We start from the raw sequence: 23901 nt of genomic DNA on the forward strand, positions 1-23901 counted from the left end.
TTTTAAAAGTTTCCCAATCCTCTATCTCCCCACTAATTTTTGCTTTGTTGTATGCCCTCTCTTTTGCTTTTACATTTGCTTTGACTTCCCTTGTCAGCCATGGTTGTACTATTTTGCCATTTGAGCATTTCTTCAGTTTTGGAATACATCTACCTTGCATCTTATTTTTCCCCCAGAAATGCCAAAAACTTCAGCCAGAGACTTTTTTTAAAGCATGACTCTTGTAATATCTACTATCAACAAAATTAAATTTCATCCATTAAATAGAATATTTCGTTTGTTATGCCAAGATAATGAAGATAATGCTTGCTCCTTCACACCAAAGTGCGTTGGCTGTCAAAGGGCTGCTGCTTAAAATGTTTCTTTGATCTTTTTCACACTGTCGTTGAATATTTGCTCAAAGTTGACAAGAGCTTGGGAAACAAGATGAACTTCGACGTGGAGATATGGCAATATCTGTATGATGTAGCCAATCTGTATGACAATATGAACATTGAAACTGCAGGGAGAGAACTTCAATTTAATCCAGGCAAAAAGTGCAGTGTCCACTTTTATCAAAAAGTTGAAAATATATAAGCAGAACATTAGGAGAAGAATGTTCTCACAGTTTCCCTGCATGGAAAGTATGGCACTCTTTTTCACAGATGGTGATTTGCAAGAGTACCCCTTATACCAGCAGAAAGATTTTCAGAATTGATTCAAGGATTTGAACAATCTGGAAATTCCAGACTGGGTAATTAACCCATTTTTTTGCAAGGTGGAAGAACAGGAAGAGAGCCTTCAAGAAGACATTATCAAAATTCAGAATGATGAAGCAAAAATGCTTTTCAAAAATGTCGGTTTTAGTGGTATGTGGCTACACTGTCATACGAAATTTCCTGTTCTTTGGAGAAGAGCCAAACAGCTCTTCATTGCAGTGAACCACATAGTCACAAAAAATAGAAACTGCTTGGACATTGTTACGCATGCAGACTGAAGGCTTTTGTTATCACAACTTGAACCAGATATTTCAAATGTTGCTAAAAACCATCATACTCAAGGATCACACTGGTATCAAAGCTGCTGTACAGTACACAGGTACTGTGTAAGCTGGGTTTAAAGACAAATAAAAATTTAAAGCAGAATATTTTTTCTCAGGTTAGCATATAGTAGACATGTTTTTACACTACGGGGGTGCCAGAAACTTAAATGCATTACAATCTCAGAAGACATCAATTCTCTACATTAATAATGAATTATCTACTTAGTTTTGTTTCAGATAGTAACGCATATAGAAAAATTACATTTCACATTAACAATAATATGGTAACTGCTGAAAGAAAATAACTGAATACAAGTTTTGACTCAGCTGAGCGTTACAGATCTGCAGCAATTAGCAAAGTATAATTCACAGCTATTTATTTGATCTGACAAAATAAGGAACCTTTACCTGGAGTAAGTTGGTCAGCATGACCAAAGTCTGTTTACGGATAAAAGGATCATTGTCTTTTAAACATGCAGCGACGTTAGGAATGTATCGATCCACCATAGTGGTATATCGCATACAGAGATCACATATGATGATGATGACATTATTGCGAACTGCTGTATTTTCACACACCTCCAACTCGCGGGCAAAGGCAGCAATGGATTTCTTTGCTAAATCTTCGTGTTGTAGGCACAACTTTCCTATACAAAATAAGGTGGAGCATTGGTAAAAATAATGCATTTCTCTGCCCGAAAGTTAATCTGTGTGCAAGGAGCTATTCACATTCCCTCTCCTCAAAGGCAGATATCTTTCTGAGGTAAATTTTCATAGGGAAGAGTAAATGTTCAGTAACTCTCATCCTCCTGTGCAAACTGACACACGAGTGCTTGCATGATATCTGACTGGAAACAGGATAAAAAAAACTGGGCCTTCTGTTCTTTCCATATACAGAAATACATTCAGAAATTTTATCAGTTAAGGCTGAATCCTTTTAATGTTCACAGACATCATGGTTAGTTAAGAGTACTCTATTTTTTTGACTGATGAGTTCTGCAAATTTGCCCCATACTGGAGTCCAAATGGTCATTACAGGCTGGCTCCAGTTCAGAACTAGTCTTTTTATAAAATTACATCAGAGTGAATGACCTCAACAGATTCAGTGCATCATCTCAGAAGTTTCAATTTCCATAAAAGATTAAGAACTTGATTACTATTTTACTTGTTTGGACTTCCTGTATTTAATAGTTATGTGGACAATCAATATTTAGCGTCATTTAAATAAAACTTGGATAATGACAGCACAGTTGAGGCCATTTGCCCCACAATGCCGTGCCAACGCTTTAACCTATTCTAAAATCAATCTAACTTTCCATCCCACGTGGCCCTTCATTTTCTTTTTCATCCATGTGCCAACCTAAGAGTTTCTTAAAATTCCCTAATGTATCTGCCTTTACCACCACACTGTCAGGGTGCTCCACACACACACACCACTCTTCTGTGGAAAAGAACCTACCTATATGACATCCTCTCTACACTCTATATTTTTCAATATCTCTCAATATTCCTGGATTTCAGTGCTTTAAAAGGGATAGAGAGGGGGTGAAAAGGGGAGGAGGGGTGGCATTACTGGTCAGGGACACTATTACAGCTACAGAAGGGTGAGTAATGTAGCAAGATCCTCTTTTGAGTCAGTATGGGTGGAAGTCATTAACAGGAAGGGAGCATTTACTCTATTGGGAGTATTCTATAGGCCCCCTGGTAGCAGCAGAGATACCGAGGAGCAGATTGGGAGGCAGATTCTGGAAGGGTGCAAAAATAACAGGGTTGTTATCATGGGTGACTTTAACTTCCCCAATATTGATTGGCCCTGATTAGTTCCAATGGTTTAGACGAGGCAGAGTTTGTTAAGTGTGTCCAGGACAGATTCCTGTGTTGACAGGCCAACTAAGGGGAGTGCCACACTAGATCTAGTATTAGGTAACGGACCGGGTCAGGTCACAGATCTGTCAGTGGGTGAGCATCTGGGGGACAGTGACCACCGCTCCCTGGCCTTTAGCATTATCATGGAAAAGGATAGAATCAGAGAGAAAATTTTTAATTGTGGAAGGGCAAATTATGAGGCTATACGGCTAGAACTTGCGGGTGTGAATTGGGATGATGTTTTTGCAGGGAAATGTACTATGGACATGTGGTTGATGTTTAAGGATCTCTTGCAGGATGTTAGGGATAAATTTCTCCCGGTGAGGAAGATAAAGAATGGTAGGGTGAAGGAACCATGGGTGACAAGTGAGGTGGAAATCCTAGTCAGGTGGAACAAGGCAGCATACATGAGGTTTAGGAAGCAAGGATCAGATGGGGCTATTGAGGAATATAGGGTAGCAAGAAAGGAGCTTAAAAAGGGGCTGAGGAGAGCAAGAAGGGGGCATGAGAAGGCCTTGGCGAGTAGGGTAAAGGAAAACCCCAAAGCATTCTTCAATTATGTGAAGAACAAAAGGATGACAGGAGTGAAGATAGGACCGATTAGAGATAAAGGTGGGAAGATGTGCCTGGAGGCTGTGGAAGTGAGCGAGGTCCTCAACGTATATTTCTCTTCGGTATTCACCACTGAGAGGGAACTTGATGACGGTGAGGGCAATATGAGTGAGGTTGATGTTCCGGAGCATGTTGATATTAAGGGAGAAGAGGTGTTGGAGTTGTTAAAATACATTAAGATGGATAAGTCCCTGGGACCTGACGGAATATTCCCCAGGCTGCTCCACAAGGCAAGGGAAGAGATTGCTGAGCCCCTGGCTATGATCTTTATGTCCTCGTTGTCCACGAGAATGGTACCAGAGGATTGGAGGGAGGCGAATGTTGTCCCCTTGTCTAAAAAAGGTAGTAGGGATAGTCCAGGTAATTACAGACCAGTGAGCCTCACGTCTGTGGTGGGAAAGCTGTTGGAAAAGATTCTTAGAGATCGGATCAATGGACATTTAGAGAATCATGGTCTGATCAGGGACAGTCAGCATGGCTTTGTGAAGAGCAGATCGTGTCTAACAAGCCTGATAGAGTTCTTTGAGGAGGTGACCAGGCATATAGATGAGGGTAGTGCAATGGATGTGATCTACATGGATTTTAGTAAGGCATTTGTTAAGGTTCCACACAGTAGGCTTATTCAGAAAGTCAGAAGGAATGGGATCCAGGGAAGTTTGGCCAGGTGGATTCAGAATTGGCTTGCCTGCAGAAAGCAGAGGGTCGTGGAGGAGGGAGTACATTCAGATTGGAGGCTTGTGACTAGTGGTGTCTCACAAGAATCTGTTCTGGGACCTCTACTTTACGTGATTTTTATTAACGACCTGGATGCGGGGGTAGAAAGGTGGGTTGGCAAGTTTGCAGACGACACAAAGGTTGGTGGTGTTGTAGATAGTGTAGAGGATTGTCGAAGATTGCAGAGAGACATTGATAGGATGCAGAAGTGGGCTGAGAAGTGGCAGATGGAGTTCAACCCGGAGAAGTGTGAGGTGGTACACTTTGGAAGGACAAACTCCAAGGCAGAGTACAAAGTAAATGGCAGGATACTTGGTAGTGTGGAAGAGCAGAGGGATCTGGGGGTACATGTGCACGGATCCCTGAAAGTTGCCTCACAGGTAGATAGGGTAGTTAAGAAAGCTTCTGGGGTGTTAGCTTTCATAAGTCGAGGGATAGAGTTTAAGAGACGCGATGTAATGATGCAGCTCTATAAAACTCTAGTTAGGCCGCACTTGGAGTACTGTGTACAGTTCTGGTCGCCTCACTATAGGAAGGATGTGGAAGCATTGGAAAGGGTACAGAGGAGATTTACCAGGATGCTGCCTGGTTTAGAGAGTATGGATTATGATCAGAGATTAAGGGAGCTAGGGCTTTACTCTTTGGAGAGGAGGAGGATGAGAGGAGACATGATAGAGGTGTACAAGATATTAAGAGGAATAGATAGAGTGGACAGCCAGCACCTCTTCCCCAGGGCATCACTGCTCAGTACAAGAGGACATGGCTTTAAGGTAAGGGGTGGGAAGTTCAAGGGGGATATTAGAGGAAGGCTTTTTTCACTCAGGGAGAGTTTGGTGTGTGGAATGCACTGCCTGAGTCAGTGCTGGAGGCAAGTACACTAGTGAAGTTTAAGAGACTACTAGACAGGTATATGGAGGAATTTAAGGTGGTGGGTTTATATGGGAGGCAGGGTTTAAGGGTCAGCGTAACATTGTGGGCCAAAGGGCCTGTACTGTGCTGTGTTCTAAAAAGTCTCTGGCTATCCATACGTACTATCTATGCCTCTTAGCATCATGTACTTCTCTATCAAGTTAGCTCTCATCCTCCGTGTTGTAGGCACAACTTTTCTGTACAATGTAAGTTGGTGCATCAGTAAAACAATATATTTTCTCTGTCTGAAAGTTAATCAGTGTGCAAGGAGCTATTCTCATTCTCTATCAAAGGTAAATATTTTTCTAATGTTAATTTTCACAGCTACTAGCAAATAACTCCAATCAGTAACTCCAATCTTTCTTCAGTTTCACCCTTCACCATTTTATTCTGATTGTAACTGGAGTGTTAATAAAATAATCATAATTTGATTTCAGTATCTCAGATCAGAGGGAAGATGCGTGGAATAGTATAAAGAACAGTAGAAGTTCACTAGCAAATCTAGACAACAGTGGCCTTACCCAGAGTGAAAAAGGCATGTGCTCGGACAACAGAAGATACGGAAGCAGATCCTGAAAATTCAGTAAGGAGCTGTGAAGCTGGGAGATAATCGCCATCTGATATAATAGCCAACAAAGGAAATACTTGTGATTGAATAATTTAACATATCAGACAGAAATACTTCAGATAATGTCTTTCCGCATATTAATATAACCTTATTTCCAACTTTAGAAACTTAAATATCAAAAGAGTTTGACTGTAATTAAAATTTTCAAAATTAAATCACTAGAAAACTAACACTGTTAACATGTTTTATTCATTATGATACACATATTCATGAGAGAGAGAGAGAGAGAGAGAGAGAGAGAGAGAGAGAGAGAGAGAGAGAAAATGAATGAGAATGAATCTCTCTTAACATGATGTTTTATACTTCTTCAACACAAAAATAGCAAATAATTAACTACAGGTTCAATTGCTATATTCGCCTACTTTAACATTTGGAATATTGTCTGCAAAATTTACAGAATGACGTATGTACAATGGAAGCTCATCCCAATTAGCAGAACACCTTTGAATGTTCAATGCTGGTGTTTGATCCAAAAGCCTCTGAGTACAAACTGCAGTCACCTAAAATATATCCCTTCTTACTGTGTTGAGGGATGGCCGCATGAATCTACAACTGGACAGAATATTAAATGGCAAAACAGATTTGTCTTGAATTGTGTATGAAATAGTAGGAATACCTCTTTAACAAAATACTAATTGATTAATAACAGAAACATTCATTTAATCTCTTCCTGTGTAGTTTTAATGGGACAAAATTGGAATGCCCCACACCTAATGATTGGTTTCACTAGCCACAAAGTATCAGCTGGAAGTAACTTCAGAATGATCCCTTTAACACTCACAACTTGAAAAAAGCAAAGATAAATTAAATGGACATTGGACTCTGAACCAGCAATTAAAAATTTCAGGTCAAGCAGAAGTTTGGGTTTATATTTGTAATGTAGATTAACAGATAATTTAAAAGTCACAACTTAAACTGTGCATTCCTTGGACATGATGGCCTGCAGACCCATGTTCCAAAAGAAGCAGCTGCAGAGATTGTGGAAAAATTACTTCTGAGATTGAACAATTTTCCAGATTCTGGAAGGATTGCTGCAGATTGAATCATGGCAAGTGTAACACTCTTACTCCAGAAAAGAGGGAAAAAGAATGCCTTTGGGCAGCACGGTAGCACAGTGATCAGCATAACGTAATGCTATTACAGCATCAGCGTCCTGAGCTCAACTCCCACACATCTGTAGGAGTTCGCAAGTTCTCCCAGTGACCGCATGGGTTTCGTCCAGCTGCTCCAGTTTCTTCCCACGTTCCAGATATGGATGGGTTAGTAGGTTACTTGGCAACTTGGGTACAAGTGGGTGACTTGTTGGGCCAGAAGGGTCTGTTACTGTGCTGTATCTCTATATAAACTTTTAAAAAAGCAGGGCCCCAAAAACCAAACAAACCCATCATCTGTCATCAAAAAAATGGAGTTCATTAAGCTAAACCCTTAACATGTTTTTTTTTAACTTTCAGTTTATTATCTCCAATACCTAATTTAAAAAATCTTTACATTCTTTTATTTAATTTTTATATTATTTACCTCTTTTTTGAGATCAGAAACAAAGTGTCAGAGAATCATAGAAACTTACTGCACTTCTTTGGCACACCTCATCTATGCTGATGCCCATGTTATTTGCATTTGCCCACATTAGGTCTGTATCCCTCTACACCTTTACACATAAGTACCTGTCCAAATATCTTTTAGAACATTTTAATTCTATCTGCTTCTGGCAGCTTGTTCCAGGTATTAAACATCCTTTGTGAGGAACTTACTCCTCAGACTTCTTCCACATTTCTCACTCTCAGCTGCAACCCTTGCCCTCTAGTTTATACAATGTTGGCACTTGAAAGCATGGCGACACTTGCAAGCTGCCCTTAGCACATTCGCGACAAAAACGTTTTGACATACATGTGACATAAAGTTAATCTCTCTCTTCAATCTAATCTATTCCTCTGCCTAAGAAGAAAGGCTCTGACCAACATAAAGTATGAAGTGATTCATTTTGTAAGATCACACTTGAAGGATTCTTAGCAGTGTGGAGAAACAAAAGGATCTTGGGGTCTATGTCCATAGATTCCTCAAAGTTGCGGAGCAAATTGATAGGGTGGTTAAGAATGTGTATAGTGTGTTGGCCTTCATTAGTCAGGGGACTGAGCTCAAGAGGTAATGTTGCAGCCTTATAAAACCTTGGTTAGACCATACTTGGGAGTACTGTGTTCAGTTCCTGTCACCTCATTATAGGAAGAATGGGGAAGCTTTAGAGAGGGTGTTGAGGAGATTTACCAGGACACTGCCTCTATTAGAGAGCATGTCTTATGAGGAAAGGTTGGGCTTTTCTCTTTGGAGTTAAGGTGAGGCAACTTGATAGAGATGTACAAGAAATAGATAGATTGGAAAGCCAGTGCCCTTTTCCCAGGGAGGCAAGACCTAACACGAGAGCATACTTTTAAGGCAATTAGAGGAAAGTATAGTTGTGTTGGGGGGGGGGGGGGGGGTGGAAGAGTAATGTCATAGAACATAGAATAGTACAGCACATTACAGGCCCTTCGGCCCACAATGTTCTGCCGACCCTCAAACCCTGCCTCCCATATAACCCCCCACTTTAAATTCCTCCATATACCTGTCTAGTAGTCTCTTAAACTTCACTAGTGTATCTGCCTCCACCACTGACTCAGGCAGTGCATTCCACGCACCAACCACTCTCTGAGTGAAAAACCTTCCTCTGATATGCCCCTTGAACTTCCCTCGCCTTACCTTAAAGCCATGTCCTCTTGTACTGAGCAGTGGTGCCCTGGGGAAGAGGCGCTGGCTGTCCACTCTGTCTATTCCTCTTAATATCTTGTACACCTCTGTCACGTCTCCTCTCATCCTCCTTCTCTCCAAAGAGTAAAGCCCTAGCTCCCTTAATCTCTGATCATAATCCATACTCTCTAAACCAGGCAGCATCCTGGTAAATCTCCTCTGTACCCTTTCCAATGCTTCCACATCCTTCCTATAGTGAGGCGACCAGAACTGTACACAGTACTCCAAGTGCGGCCTAACTAGAGTTTTATAGAGCTGCATCATTACATCGCGTCTCTTAAACTCTATCCCTCGACTTATGAAAACGAACACCCCATAAGCTTTCTTAACTATCCTATCTACCTGTGAGGCAACTTTCAGGGATGTGTGGACATGTACCCCCAGATCTCTCTGCTCCTCCACACTACCAAGTATCCTGCCATTTACTTTGTACTCTGCCTTGGAGTTTATCCTTCCAAGGTGTACCACCTCACACTTCTCCGGGTTGAACTCCATCTGCCACTGCTCAGCCCACTTCTGCATCCTATCAATGTCTCTCTGCAAACTTGCCAACCCACCCTTCTACCCCCCACATCCAGGTCGTTAATAAAAATCACAAAAAGTAGAGGTCCCAGAACAAATCCTTGTGGGACACCACTAGTCACAAGCCTCCAATCTGGATGTACTCCCTCCATCACGACCCTCTGCCTTCTGCAGGCAAGCCAATTCTGAATCCACCTGGCCAAACTTCCCTGGATCCCATTCCTTCTGACTTTCTGAATAAACCTACCACGTGGAACCTTGTCAAATGCCTTACTAAAATCCATGTAGATCACATCCACTGTACTACCCTCATCTATATGCCTGGTCACCTCCTCAGAGAACTCTATCAGGCTTGTTAGACACGATCTGCCCTTCACAAAGCCATGCTGACTGTCCCTGATCAGACCATGATTCTCTAAATGCCCATAGCTCCTATCTCTAAGCTTTCCAACAGCTTTCCCACCACAGACGTAAGGCTCACTGGTCTGTAATTACCTGGACTATCCTTACTACCTTTTTTGAACAAGGACAACATTCGCCTCCCTCCAATCCTCCGGTACCATTCCCATGGATAACGAGGACATAAAGTTCCTAGCCAGAGGTTCAGCAATCTCTTCCCTTGCCTCGTGGAGCAGCCTGGGGAATATTCCGTCAGGCCCTGGGGACTTATCCGTCCTAATGTATTTTAACAACTCCAACACCTCCTCTCCCTTAATATCAACATGTTCCAGAACATCAACCTCACTCATATTGTCCTCACCATCATCAAGTTCCCTCTCAGTGGTGAATACCGAAGAGAAGTATTCATTGTGGACCTCGCTCACTTCCACAGCCTCCAGGCACATCTTCCCACTTTTATCTCTAATCAGTCCTACCTTCACTCCTGTCATCCTTTTGTTCTTCACATAATTGAAGAATGCCTTGGGGTTTTCCTTTACCCTACTCGCCAAGGCCTTCTCATGCCCCCTTCTTGCTCTTCTCAGCCCCTTCTTAAGCTCCTTTCTTGCTACCCTATATTCCTCAATAGACCCATCTGATCCTTGCTTCCTAAACCTCATGTATGCTGCCTTCTTCCACCTGACTAGATTTTACACCTCAGTTGTCCCCTGTGGTTCCTTCACCCTACCATTCTTTATCTTGCTCACCGGGACAAATTTATCCCTAACATCCTGCAAGAGATCCTTAAACATTGACCACATGTTCATAGTACATTTCCCTGAAAAAACATCATCCCAGTTCACACTCGCAAGTTCTAGCCTTATAGCCTCATAATTTGCCCTTCCCCAATTAAAAATTTTCCTGTCCTCTCTGATTCTATCTTTTTCCATGATAATGCTAAAGGTCAGGGAGCGGTGATCACTATCCCCCAGATGCTCACCCACTGACAGATCTGTGACCTGACCCGATTCGTTACCTAATACTAGATCTAGTATGGCATTCCCCCTAGTCGGCCTGTCAACATACTGTGACAGGAATCCATCCTGGACACACTTAACAAACTCTGCCCTATCTAAACCCTTGGAACTAATCAAGTGCCAATCAATATTAGGGAAGTTAAAGTCACCCATGATAACAACCCTGTTATTTTTGCACCTTTCCAAAATCTGCCTCCCAATCTGCTCCTCGGTATCTCTGCTGCTACCAGGGGGCCTATAGAATACCCCCAGTAGAGTAACTGCTCCCTTCCTGTTCCTGACTTCCACCCATACTGACTCAAAAGAGGATCCTGCTATATTACCCACCCTTTCTGCAGCTGTAATAGTATCCCTGACCAGTAATGCCACCCCTCCTCCCCTTTCTCCCCCCTCTCTATCCCTCTTAAAGCACTGAAATCCAGGAATATTGAGAATCCATTCCTGCCCTGGTGCCAGCCAAGTCTCCGTAATGGCCACTCCATCATAATTCCATGTATGTATCCAAGCTCTCAGTTCATCACCTTTGTTCCTGATGCTTCTTGCATTGAAGTACACACACTTTAGCCCTTCTACCTTACTACCTTTATACCCTTTATTCTGCTGCTCTTTCCTCAAAGCCTCTCTATATGTTAGATCTGGCTTTACTCCATGCACTTCTTTCACTGGTCTATCGCTCCGGATCCCATCCCCCTTGCAAATTAGTTTAAACCCTCCCAAACCATGCTAGCAAACCTACCAGCAAGGAAATTGCTCCCCCTCGAGTTCAGGTGCAACCCATCCAATCTGTACAGGTCCCACCTTCCCCAGAAGAGATCCCAAAGGTCCAAAAATCTAAAACCCTGCACCAACTCCTCAGCCACGCATTCAACTGCCATCTCCTCCAATTCTTACCATCACTATCACGTAGCACTGGTAGCAATCCTGAGAACGCCACCCTTGAGGTCCTGTTCTTCAGCCTTCTGCCTAGTTCCCAAAACTCACACTTCAGGACCTCATCCCTCTTCCTGCCTATGTCGTTGGTCCCAACATGTATCACAACTTCTGGTCGCTTTCCCTCTCGTACCAGGATGTCATGCACCCGGTCAGAGACATCCCGGACCCTGGCACCCGGGAGGCAACAAACCATGTGGGTTTCCTTCTCACGTCCACAAAATCTCCTGTCTGCTCCCCTGACTATAGTTTCCAATGACGACAGCTCTCCTCTTCTCCGTCCCATCCTTCTGCACCACAGGGTCAGACTCAGAGCCAGAGGCAAGTTTTTTTGAAACACAGAGAGTGTTGGGTATGTGGTAGATACATTAGGGCACTTAAGAGGCTCTTAGGTAGGCACATGGAAAATGGAGGGCTATGTGGGAGAGAAGGGTTAGATTAATCTTGGAGTACGTTAAAAAGTCAGCACCATATCATTAGCTGAAAGGCCTGAATTGTGCTGTAATATTCTCTGTTCTATTCTGACTATTGCTCTCAAAGGTTTTATGAAGTTCCATAAAAGTTACCTCCCAGTGAAAATAAAACAAGCCAATCCAATCTCTTACACCTACAGCCCCGTGTACATCCTGGTGAATCACTTCTGCACTCTCCGTCATTGATACTACATCAGTCCTGCAGTGCAACAACCACAATTGTACGTGATGTAGCCTAACAAATGTTTTGTACAATACAGTATGATGTCCCAACTCTTGCACTTAATGCTTGGCTTATGAAGGCAAGCATACCAAATGGCTTTTTCTAGTATCTTATCCACTTATGTTACCACCTTCAAGGAGCTATGGATTTGCACCCCAAGGCCTCTCTGTGTATCAATGCTCTTAACATCCCTATCATTTGCTATATAGTATGTGCCCTACCAGAATCTGATCTCCCAAAATGCATAACATGACATTTATCTGTAAGGTAATGCACTTATCAGTTTAGAACGATTCATATCCATGCTCTTGCAAAGGAAGGAGCTTGAAGAAAGACTATTGATCTGAAACATTATATGTCTCTCTCTCTTTACAGAAGCAACCCAACCCTCTGAGTACTTCAAAAGTTTTCTGATAGTTTGTTTTCATCAACAGCAGATTTTAATTTTTGCTTTGATAACTCACTGCTCTCCTTAACCCCTTTCCTTTCATAGATATGAACGACTGACACCTTCAACCTTGCATTATTTTATTTATTTATGGATGCAGCATGGATAGGCCCTTTCGGCCCAGTCAGCTATGCCACCTAGCAACCCACCTATTTAACGCTAGCCTAATCACAGCACAATTTACAATGACCAATTAACCTACTAACTTTTGACTGTGGGAGAAAACCAGAGCACTGGGAGGAAATCCACGCGGTTACAGGGAGAATATTCAAACTTCTTACAAATGGTGCTGTAATTGAACTCTTAACTGTTAGCTGTAATACATAGGAGTGATTTTACCATCTTGATTGATACACTTCTAGCAATAGAGAGTTCTCACCCGAACCTAAGCTGGGAGAAGCAAGAAATGATTGAACCAGAAGGAAGATCCGTTTCTCCACTTTTCCAGGACACAACTGTGCTGCCTCACCAAGCGTGAAAAGGTGTTTCACCTGAGGGAATACAAAATGTTACAACTGAATTCAGCAAATCCAAAGCTATTCCCACAGGATTCAGAAGCGTCACTTGAAAAAGCAACAAAGTGCATTAAAACATGCTTTCCTACCACCATGTTCCACTACTCACTGGAGTAAAGGAATGAATATTGTTAACCAAATGCAACAAGGTTCATAAGTGTGGAGGGCATTAGATCCGACTGTTTAATTCATATTTTCTTTGCAGTTTAACAATGAATAGTCTGCTGTTCAGTATGTTCCCTCGTGGTTACACTTGTACGATTCTGGAAAGCTCTGGAAGCTTCTCTGGTGCTGCATTACTAATCTAATTGGCTGACTCGTTATAAGGTGATAAGACACAGGAGCAAAATTAGGCCTTTTGGCCCATGGAGTCTGGTCCACCATTTCATCATGGCTGATCTATTTCCTTCTCAGCCCAAATCTCCCGCCCTCTCCACGTATCCCTTCATGTCCTGATCAATCAAGAGTCTGTCAACCTCTGCCTCAAATATATCCAATGACCTGGACTCCTGGCAATGAATTCCACACATTCACTAAGCTCTGGCTGAAGAAATTCCTCCTCCAATTTAGTTTCAAAGTAAATATGCAAAGAGATAGGTCTTGTCCATGTGTTGCCATTCTAAATTGGAGAAAGGCCAATTCTGATGGTACCAGAAAGGATCTGGCTAGAGTAGATCAACGCTTAATAAAGTAATCGTGAAGCAACAAGTTTTGCGCCTCTTTCCTGACTTCTGAAAGAGTCTTAGAATAAAGACATCAGAATTCAACAAGGGGAAACATACAATTCTTAAAGTATACATTCACCTTTCCAAGGACGTAATAATGCATGGAGAAAACAAAGAGGCTCATGGAAGGGAGCGGATGGAATACATATTGAGAGTAGCAGGGGGAGATAGTCAGCAGGTGACTGGGGAAGGGTATGAACAGAGTGAGTTCCTTGATCAGAATAAGGGGGAGGAGAGACAGGAAAAGCAAGAGCAAAATACACTCTTAAATCATGCCTAACAATGTTACATACCCCGTGGGTATCTTGTGACTGTCTTATGACCATGATGTAATTGAATATCTGGTGAGCATGATGTAATGGTCTTGTGATGGTGGGGTGATGTAATTTCCTGCCAGTGTGAGGTCACATGATGTAATTTCCCCGCCAGTGAGGTCATATGATGGCCTGTTCCAAAAGGTATAAAACGGGAAAGCCTTGCTGTGACGCAGGTTAGTTTCTTGCTTAATTCGTCAGTTACTCCGTTATGCTGCGTATTTGGTCTCATGACACAGTTTTGTTTTAAAGTGGAGTTTTACTTTCTATTGCAAGTTGTGCCGGCAGTTTTTAAAATCACTGCCAGTTATGTTTGATGTATCTTCGATTTAATTTTAAAGTCTAAGTATTGGAAAGTGAGATTTGCCAAAGTGCTGGAACCTGAAGGCTCGAGTAAAGTTGGTGTCGTTGGCGGTAATACAGGATTGACCTTGTTGGATCTTCGTTCAAGGAAGTAGTAACCTGCATCCGAGATAGCCCCTGCATTTGTGAAAGCAGAAAGGGTTGGGGCAGCGTTATTCGTCAAGGGAAAGGTCAGTTCCTTTAAGCCGTTTTTATTTCCTTCGTCGTAAATCCTTCGGGCAAGGCATATTTCGGCTGGGATCAGCAGTAACGCCACATTGTCGAGGAAATCGTTACTTCAGGAAAGTCTCTCCTAATTGACTGTGTAAATCATTTGGACTTCGCATTTATCGCTTTAAGAACTGTTCGAGTTGCCGTTTAGCAGTTAACTTCCGGTTAAGTTAGTTGTTTGTTTACTTTTCATTTGTTGTTGAGTTGAGTTTAAATAAATGTTTCTTTGTTTATAAAAACCTGTCTCAATTCTATATTCATTGTTGCTGTATCATAACAACAATCACATTTTGATTTTTTAAAACTTGAAAATGATGTATTCACCATTTATGTAAATTTATGCTACTGGTGTAATTTTATACAGATTTTACTGTGTGACAGTGTCCCACCTTATTGATTAGGTAATGACATGCCTACAGGATCCAAGGAAAAGTGGCAAATTAAAGTTATAGTTCACTCAGTGGCAGAATGGAAGGGTTAATGGACATTTTAATGATTGCAAGTCTGTAAGGCCCTCAGTGTTAAATCACTTGCTTTCTATGGCATTAGTAATAATTTGGATTTAAGGAGCTATAATTAAAGAGTTTACAGACTCCATCAGAGTTTGATTGATACCAAAGAACACCACTGAAGACCTCCACATATTTAAGCAGCACTGAACAGCCACTCCAAACATATTGGGGAAACAAGTACTGAGAAATGAGATTAAGTAAAATACAGCATCTATTGCTCAATATTTGCTTTCTCTATCATAAATTTCCACAATTCTGATTTTATAAAATTACATGAGGTACACAATGCTTTTGGAGTTTTCTTCTTTGACATAATAGCTACAGAGGCAGGCCCGTAATCAATACTTTAAAGTATGTCAATTTCAAATTCTTGAGATTTATCTCCTTATAAGCAGCCTCAAAACAAAAAAAACCATTAAAAAAAAAGACCGTCAAACACCCAATGAACAGAAAAACACCCAATTTGTGCAAACAATAAAAATAAGCAAATAACATTTGGAACTGAAGTTTATGAAAATGAATGTAATGATGCAGCTCTATAAAACTCTAGTTAGGCCGCACTTGGAGTACTGTGTCCAGTTCTGGTTGCCTCACTATAGGAAGGATGTGGAAGCACTGGAAAGGGTACAGAGGAGATTTGCCAGGATGCTGCCTGGTTTAGAGAGTATGGATTATGATCAGAGATTAAGGGAGCTAGGGCTTTACTCTTTGGAGAGAAGGAGGATGAGAGGAGACATGATAGAGGTGTACAAGATATTAAGAAGAATAGACAGAGTGGACAGCCAGCGCCTCTTCCCCAGGGCACCACTGCTCAGTACAAAAGGACATGGCTTTAAGGTATGGGGAGGGAAGTTCAAGGGGGATATTAGAGGAAGGTTTTTCACTCAGAGAGTGGTTGGTGCATGGAATGCACTGCCTGAGTCAGTGGTGGAGGCAGATACACTAGTGAAATTTAAGAGACTACTAGACAGGTATATGGAGGAATTTAAGGTGGGGGGGTTATATGGGAGGCAGTGTTTGAGGGTCGGTACGACAATGAGGGCCGGAGGGCCTGTAATGTGCTGTATTATTCTATGTTCTATGAATCCACAGCCATGAAGCCCACCATCACTGCAGCTGATCTAGGAGCCCGTTAGTTGCAGGCCATAGCTTCAGCTCAGCACAGAAACGAGTAAACTTTGTGGGCAGCAAGCTGAACATTGGCCCTTCCCTCACCTTCAGCCCCAACATTCTGAACTTTTCAATCTCGCCCAGCACTTAAATCAGCCAAACCTCAGGATGTGACTTGCTCTCAGACCCAGGACCTGCCACTTCAATATGCTCTTGGGTCCAGGACACACTGCCTCGATTTAGCCCATGCCCAACCTGTCCAATCTGGCCTGGTGCTTAAATCGGCAAAACAGCACCTTGCTCTTGGGCCCGGGCCCGGGCCCTGCCGATATGACTCTGCCTCACCTCGGTCCTGTCACTTCGAATCGCCTCCAAGGCTGCTCCAGCAAAGGCCAAACAGTGGCTCATTCCTCCCTCTCAGGCCTGGGTCCTGCCATAACCATCCTACACCCTCAAGACTTCAGTTCATACAGCAAAAATGCTTGGTCATACAGGCAATTCAAAAGCTCAACTTCGAAAGGGAAGTTAAAGGCCAGTGATTGCAGGGATGGTTTCCAAGAAAAAGTGTAATTAATAGTTTCATTGAAGACATGAATATTATCATTGAGGAGAGACGTGGTGACAAAAAAGTGAGTAAGAATATTAGAATCATTGAATAGTCTCACTAAATCTTACAGCTCAGGTGGCTGCTATTTGACCAGATGTGCTCAAGATGTCCTTTGAAAGCACTGTTCAATTTAGTCCCTTTCACTGGGTTTTCCCCTAACCCTACAAATTTGTTCACTTCAACTACATGTTCAAAAGCCTTATGAAAGTTAGTGATTTATCTGACTCAGCCCCTATTTCAGTAACTTAACAATCTTCTGAAGTCTAGAACCAGAATGCACAGCCTCAGAATAAAAGAATGTCCCTTTAGAACAGAGATGAGGAGGAACAGAAATGACAGGGGAGGGGGGGCTACTGCACAGGACTGAAAGAAGCTGTAAATTTAGTTGGCTCCATCTTGGGTAATAGCTTACAAAGTACCCAGGACATCTTCAAGGAGTGGTGTCTTAGAAAGGCAGTGTCCATTATTAAGGACCTCCAGCACCCAGGGGATCCACGCCCACTCTATCTCGGTCTTAATGTGATTTTTATATGGGTGAGCATTAATAGCAAGTTTATTTGATTTTATAGCACTGGAGAAAGTGAACTGAGTTTAATAGACAAGTTGTAAAACTTACCAACATACTTTCATCCACATGTCGAGTTCCTGCATTACTAAGAACAATATTAGAGATGTAAGCCTCGCAGATCATGATCAGCTTTCCACATACCTGATCCAGCAGGACCTAATACAGAAATAGTGCATCACTCAATAGTATCACAGCATTTAACAATAAAAATCACCTTCACAACACAGCTCCATTTAGTTAAAATGTTAAAAGAATCAGCAAGTAAGAGAAGGCTGAAGAGCAAGAGAGGAAATATCACAGATTGTGTCTGTATAACATCAGGTACATCCACATCCACTGGATATCTACTATATTTGTGGGCGGCACAGTAGTTTAGCGGTTCGCATAATGTTTTACAGTGTCAGTGATTGGGGTTCTATTCCCACTGCTGTAAGGAGTTTGTACATTCTCCCCATGACATCGTGGGTTTCCTCCAGGTGCTCTGGCTTGCTCCCACATTCCAAAGATGTACAGGTTAGTGTTAGTAAGTTGTGGACATGTTATGTTGGCACTGGAAGCCTGCCGACACTTACAAGCTGCCCCCAGCATATCCTCTGATTGCGATGATTGTTGACACAAACAATGCATTTTACTGTATGTTTTGAAGTTTTGATGTACGTGTGACTAATATAGCCAATTTACATCTCTTTGTAATCTTTAGACTATACTATTTTAAACTCCATTTTGTGGAAACATTTTATACATGCATTAAATACTCATCCAACATAACTTTATTTTTTGCATGGAACATCAAATTCAGTCACATGAGCAGAGAGGAATTTTATAGATGATGTAAATATTGATGATGTTGAGTATAGTGAGGAGAGTAGCCTTGGCTAGAAAAATATTGATGAGTTGATAAAATGAGAAGATCAAAGGCAGATGGAATTTAATCCTGATAGGTGTGAGGTGATTGATAAGAAGACGATAGACACAATAGGGCCCAAAGAAACATTGAGATATGGAGTACACAAGTGCAAGGATCCTGAAAATGACAGCACAGGCAGTTAAAGTCACTAAGAAGTGACTGTGGAGAGCATTCTGACAGGCTGCATCACTGTCTGGTACGGAGGGGCTACTGCACAGGACCAAAAGAAGCTGCAGAAGGTTGTAAGTCTAGCCAGCTCCATCTTGGGCACTAGCCTACAAAGTACCCAGGACAACTTTAGGGAGCGGTGTCTCAGAAAGGCAGCGTCTATTATTAAGAATCTCCAGCACCCAGGGCATGTCCTTTTCTCACTGTTACCATCAGGTTGGAGGTACAGAAGCCTGAAGGCACACACTCAGCGATTCAGGAACAGCTCTGCCATCCGATTCCTAAATGGACATCGAAGCTTTGGACACCACCTCACTTTTTAAAAAAATATACAGTATTTCTGATTTTGCACTTTTTTAAAAAAATTTTTTTTTTTATTAGTTTTTCAAAACATTTTACAAAATTAAAAACCCCAAATCCCAATGAGGAGCATTGATACAGAGCAAGGTTAAGCCTACAATAACAATATGCTACAGAGGAAGAGAATTTAACAAAAAAGCACCTAAATTAAAGACAAGTGAGCTTAGTGTCCTCCCCAATCCCCACAACACAAGAAAAAAAAACAACAATTCCAGACCAACCACCACACAATATAGGGAGTATAAGTCCGGACAGTCAAACTCCCAGACTGTGAATACACTTAGCAACAGAGGATAATAATGCCAACTACCAGAAAAAAAAGGGAGCTGAAAGCAAGGGATCGAAAAGAAAAAAAAAACCCTAGTCAAGAGGAAGGTTATGAAAGTACTCGATAAAAGGCCCCCAGATCTTATGGAACTTCACATCCGAATTGAGAACTGAATAATGAATTTTTTCGAGGTCCAAGCAGGCCATAATGTCGTTAAGCCATTGCGCATGAGTGGGCGGGGCAACATCTCTCCATCTAAAGAGGATCAAGCGTCTCGCCAGGAGAGAGGCAAAGGATAGTATTCGGCATTTGGTCGGACCCAGACATAAATCTGTCTCGCCCCAAAAACTGAACAGAGCAATTAAGGGGTTAGGTTCTAGGTGCTGATTCAGAATACCCGATAGTGTAGTGAAGACATCTTTCCAGAATTTCTCCAAGCTAGGACAGAACCAGTACATATGGATGAGAGAGGCCACGCCCCTCTTGCATTTATCACAGAGCGGACTAATGCCAGGGTAGAATCGAGATAGTTTAGATATAGACATATGGGCTCTATGAACAATCTTAAACTGTAAGAGACAATGGCGAGCACAAAGAGAGGTTGAGTTAACCGATTTGAGAACTGAGTCCCAGCTCTCCTCGGATAAGGAGATATTTAAATCCTGCTCCCAGGCCATTTTAATTTTATCCACAGGGGCCCGTCGTAAGGCTGCTAGTTTATCTTGGATAATTGAAATTAAACCTTTACCTAGTGGATTAATGGAGAGAAATAGGTCCATAGCATTTTTCACAGGCATTTCAGGAAAGTTAGGAATTAAAGGAGCAGTAAAGTGTCGGATTTGGAGATATCTGAAAAAGTGAGCGTTAGGCAGGTTGAACTTAACAGAGAGCTGTTGAAAAGAAGCGAAGCGGTTATCAATGAAGAGATCTTCAAAATGTCTAATGCCCTTCCTGTACCAAACATGGAATGCTGAATCGAACGTGGTAGGTAAAAAAAGGTGATTATGTGCGACAGGGCTGGAAACAGAAAAACCATGGAAACCATAGCATTTCCTAAACTGAGCCCATATACGCAAAGTGTGTCTAACAAGAGGATTAGCTATTAATCTGGACAGACTAGTAGGGAGTGCAGAGCCAAGAAGTGCAGATATAGATAATTCTTTAGTGGAGCTCAACTCCATTGCCACCCAGTTAGGGCACTCAGGTTGACCGTGGAAGAAAGACCAGAAGGCAGCACAACGTATATTAGCTGCCCAGTAATATAAGTGAAAGTTAGGTAAAGCCATGCCACCCTCTTTTTTAGATTTTTGGAGGTGGATTTTATTAATTCTAGAGCGCTTATTCTGCCACAGATATGACAAAATAATAGAGTGATTTTGCACTTTTAAAAAATCTATTCAATATATGTAATTGATTTACTTGTTTATTATTCTTATTATGTTTTATTTTACTTACTTTTTTTCTGTCTGCTAGATTATGTATTGCATTGAACTGCTGCTGCTAAATTAACAAATTTCATGTCACATGCCGGTGATAATAAACCTGATTCTGATTCAGCAATCTTGTACTCTTTACTCTGGGAACAATGTCTCATCGAGCTTGAGAAGCAGAGGATTCGCGGGCTTTTTAAGTTTTTTAAACGGCCAAACAATTGAGAGCGGAGGAGCTGAAGTCAGCTAGTGCACTGTAAAAGAAGTTTCGTCTAGCGAAACAGCCATCGTCGGAGTGGACTGAGTCAGAGTGGGATGACTTTGGCTCAACAGGCAGAGGCGAGGGTAGGCTCCGGTAAGTTGTTGTTGTAGTTGTTTTTTTTTCTCATTCAACTTCTCTTTTAACTCGTAAGTTTAGAGAGAATGCCAGGCAGGATGTTGGAATGCTCCTCTTGCAGGATGTGGCAAGTCAGGGAGACCTCTGGTCTCCTTGACAACGACACCTGCAAGAAGTGCATCCAGCTGCAGCTCCTAACAAACCGCATTAGGGAACTGGAGCAGGAGCTGGATGACCTCCAGATCATTCGGGAGAATGTGGAGTTTGTAGACAGTAGTTTCAGGGAGGTAGTTACGCCAAAGGAGCAGGGCACAGGTAATTATGTTACTGTCAGGTGAGGGAAGGGGAAAGGGCAGGCAGAGCAGGGTTCCCCTGTGGCCATTCCCCTCAACAACAAGTATACCGATTTGGGTACTGTTGGGGTGGGGGATGACTTACCTGGGACAATCTGCGGCAGCCGGATCTCTGGCACTGAGTCTGGTTCTGCAGTGCAGAAGGGAGGGTGGAAGAAAAGGAGAGCGGTAGTGACAGGGGACTCGATAGTTAGATGTACAGACAGGAGGTTCTGTGGTCATCGCAGAGACTCCCGGATGGTTTGTTGCCTCCCGAGTGCCAGGGTCAGGGATGTCTCTAAACGCGTGCACAGCATTCTGAAGTGGGAGGGTGAGCAGCCAGATGTCATGGTACACATCGATACCAATGACGTAGGAGGAAAGAGTGAGAAGGTCCTGAAGAATGAGTATAGAGAGCTTGGTAGGAAGTTAAAAAGCAGGACCTCGAGGGTAGTAATCTCAGGATTGCTACCTGTGCCATGTGCCAGTGAGGGTAAGAATAGGATGCTCTGGAGGATGAACACGTGGCTGAGGAACTGGCGTAGGGGGCAGGGTTTCAGATTTTTGGATCATTGGGACCTCTTCTGGGGCAGGTGAGACCTGTACAAGAGAGACGGGTTACACCTGAACTACAGGGGGACCAATATCCTTGCAGGGAGGTTTGCTAGTGCTATTGGGGAGGTTTGCAGGGGGATGGGAACCAGAGTGCCAGAGTAGATAGTGGAGCGGGGATGAAAAGAAATTATGTTAAAAGTTCATGCAAAGTCAGAAATAGAAGGGTTATGTGTGGTGGTAATAATCTTCTGAGGTGTGTCTATTTCAATGCGAGGAGTATTGTGGGGAAGGCAGACGAGCTGAGGGCATGGATTGACATGTGGAATTATGACATTGTAGCCACTAGTGAAACTTGCCTACAGGAGGGGCAGGACTGGCAGCTCAATGTTCCAGACGTGATAGAGGCAGAGGGATGAAGGGTGGGGGGGGGGGGCGGGGTGGCTTTGCTAGTCAGGGAAAATATTACAGCAGTGCTTCGGCAGGAAAGATTAGAGGGCTTGTCTACTGAGGTCATATGGGTGGAGCTGAGAAACAGGAAAGGTATGACCACATTAATGATGTTGTATTATAGACAACACCATTATGTCAGTGAGAATTGGAGGAGCAAATCTGCAGAGAGATAGCAGACAACTGCAGGAAACATAAAGTTGTGATAGTAGGGGATTTTAATTTTCCACGTATTGATTGGGACTCCCATACTGTTAAAGGTCTAGACGGGTTAGAGTTTGTAAAATGTGTTCAGGAAAGTTTTCTAAATCAATATATAGAGGTACTGACTAGAGAGGATGCAATATTAGATCTCCTATTAGGAAACGAGTTAGGACAGGTGACGGAAGTATGTGTAGGGGAACACTTTGGTTCCAGTGATCATAACGCCATTAGTTTCAACTTGATCTTGGATAAAGATAGATCTGGTCCTCGGGTTGAGGTTCTAAACTGGAAAAAGGCCAAATTTGAAGAAATGAGAAAGGATCTAAAAAGCACGGATTGGGACAGGTTGTTCTCTGGCAAGAATGTGATTGGTAAGTGGGAGGCCTTCAAAGGAGAAATTTTGAGAGTGCAGAGTTTGTATGTTCCTGTCAGGATTTAAAGGCAAAGTGAATAAGAATAAGGAACCTTGGTTCTCTAGGGATCAGAGTGGTCGGCTAGGTATGGAACCAAAAGAAATGGGGGAGATCTTAAATGGGTTTTTACATATGTATTTATTAAGGAAACTGGCAAGGAGTCTATGGAAATAAGGCAAACAAGTAGTGAGGTCATGGAACCTATACAGTTTAAAGAAGAGGAGATGCTTGCTGTCTTGAGGCAAATCAGAGCAGATAAATCCCCAGGACCTGACATGGTATTCCCTCGGACCATGAAGGAGACTAGTTGAAATTGCAGGGGCCCTGGCGGATATATTTAAAATGTCGGTATCCACGGGTCAGGTGCCAGAAGATTGGAGGATAGCTCATGTAGTTCCGTGTTTAAAAAAGGCTCTAAAAGTAATACGGGAAATTATAGGCTGATAAGTTTGACGCTAGTAGTAGGTAAATTATTGGAAGAAGTACCAAGAGATAGGATTTACACGTATTTGTATAGACAGGGAGAGTCAACATGGCTTTGTGCGTGGTAGGTCATATTTAACCAATCTATTAGAGTTTTTCGAGGAGGTTACCAGGAAAGTGGATGAAGGGAAGGCAGTGGATGTTGTCTACATGGACTTCAGTAAGGCCTTTGACAAGGTCCCGCATAGGAGGTTAGTTAGGAAGATTCAGTCGCTAGGTATACATGGAGAGGTAGTAAATAGGATTAGACATTGGCTCAATGGGAGAAGCCAGAGAGTGGTAGTGGAGGACTGCTTCTCTGAGTTGAGGCCTGTGACTAGTGGTGTACCACAGGGATTAGTGCTGGGCCCATTGTTATTTGTCATCTATATCATTGATCTGGATGATAAATGTGGTAAATTGGATCAGCAAATTTGCTGATGATACAAAGATTGGAGGTGTAGTGGACAGTGAGGAAGGTTTTCAAAGTTTGCAGAGGGATTTGGAACCAGCTGGTAAAATGTGCTGACAAATGGTAGATGGAATTTAATG

At 42.4% G+C, this 23901-nt stretch overlaps 1 protein-coding gene across 3 annotated transcripts in view; it reads right to left on the minus strand.

The window, feature by feature from the left end:
* ncapd3 (non-SMC condensin II complex, subunit D3) overlaps nucleotides 1–23901 on the minus strand; it is a 252013-nt gene that overhangs the window by 74997 nt on the left and 153115 nt on the right. Inside the window, exons 20-23 of one of the 3 annotated variants that reach the window (XM_073030150.1) lie at nucleotides 17515–17622; nucleotides 12928–13033; nucleotides 5644–5739; nucleotides 1430–1668 (exon numbers count right to left, since the gene is read on the minus strand). In XM_073030150.1, coding sequence (XP_072886251.1) covers nucleotides 1430–1668; nucleotides 5644–5739; nucleotides 12928–13033; nucleotides 17515–17622 — 549 coding nt within the window. Of the gene's footprint in view, nucleotides 1–1429; nucleotides 1669–5643; nucleotides 5740–12921; nucleotides 13034–17514; nucleotides 17623–23901 lie in introns of all 3 variants that reach the window. The other 2 variants (XM_073030149.1, XM_073030151.1) reach the window with 2 other exon arrangements.

Source organism: Hemitrygon akajei, chromosome 26 (genome assembly GCF_048418815.1).
Source record: "Hemitrygon akajei chromosome 26, sHemAka1.3, whole genome shotgun sequence".
Lineage (NCBI taxonomy): Eukaryota > Metazoa > Chordata > Chondrichthyes > Myliobatiformes > Dasyatidae > Hemitrygon > Hemitrygon akajei.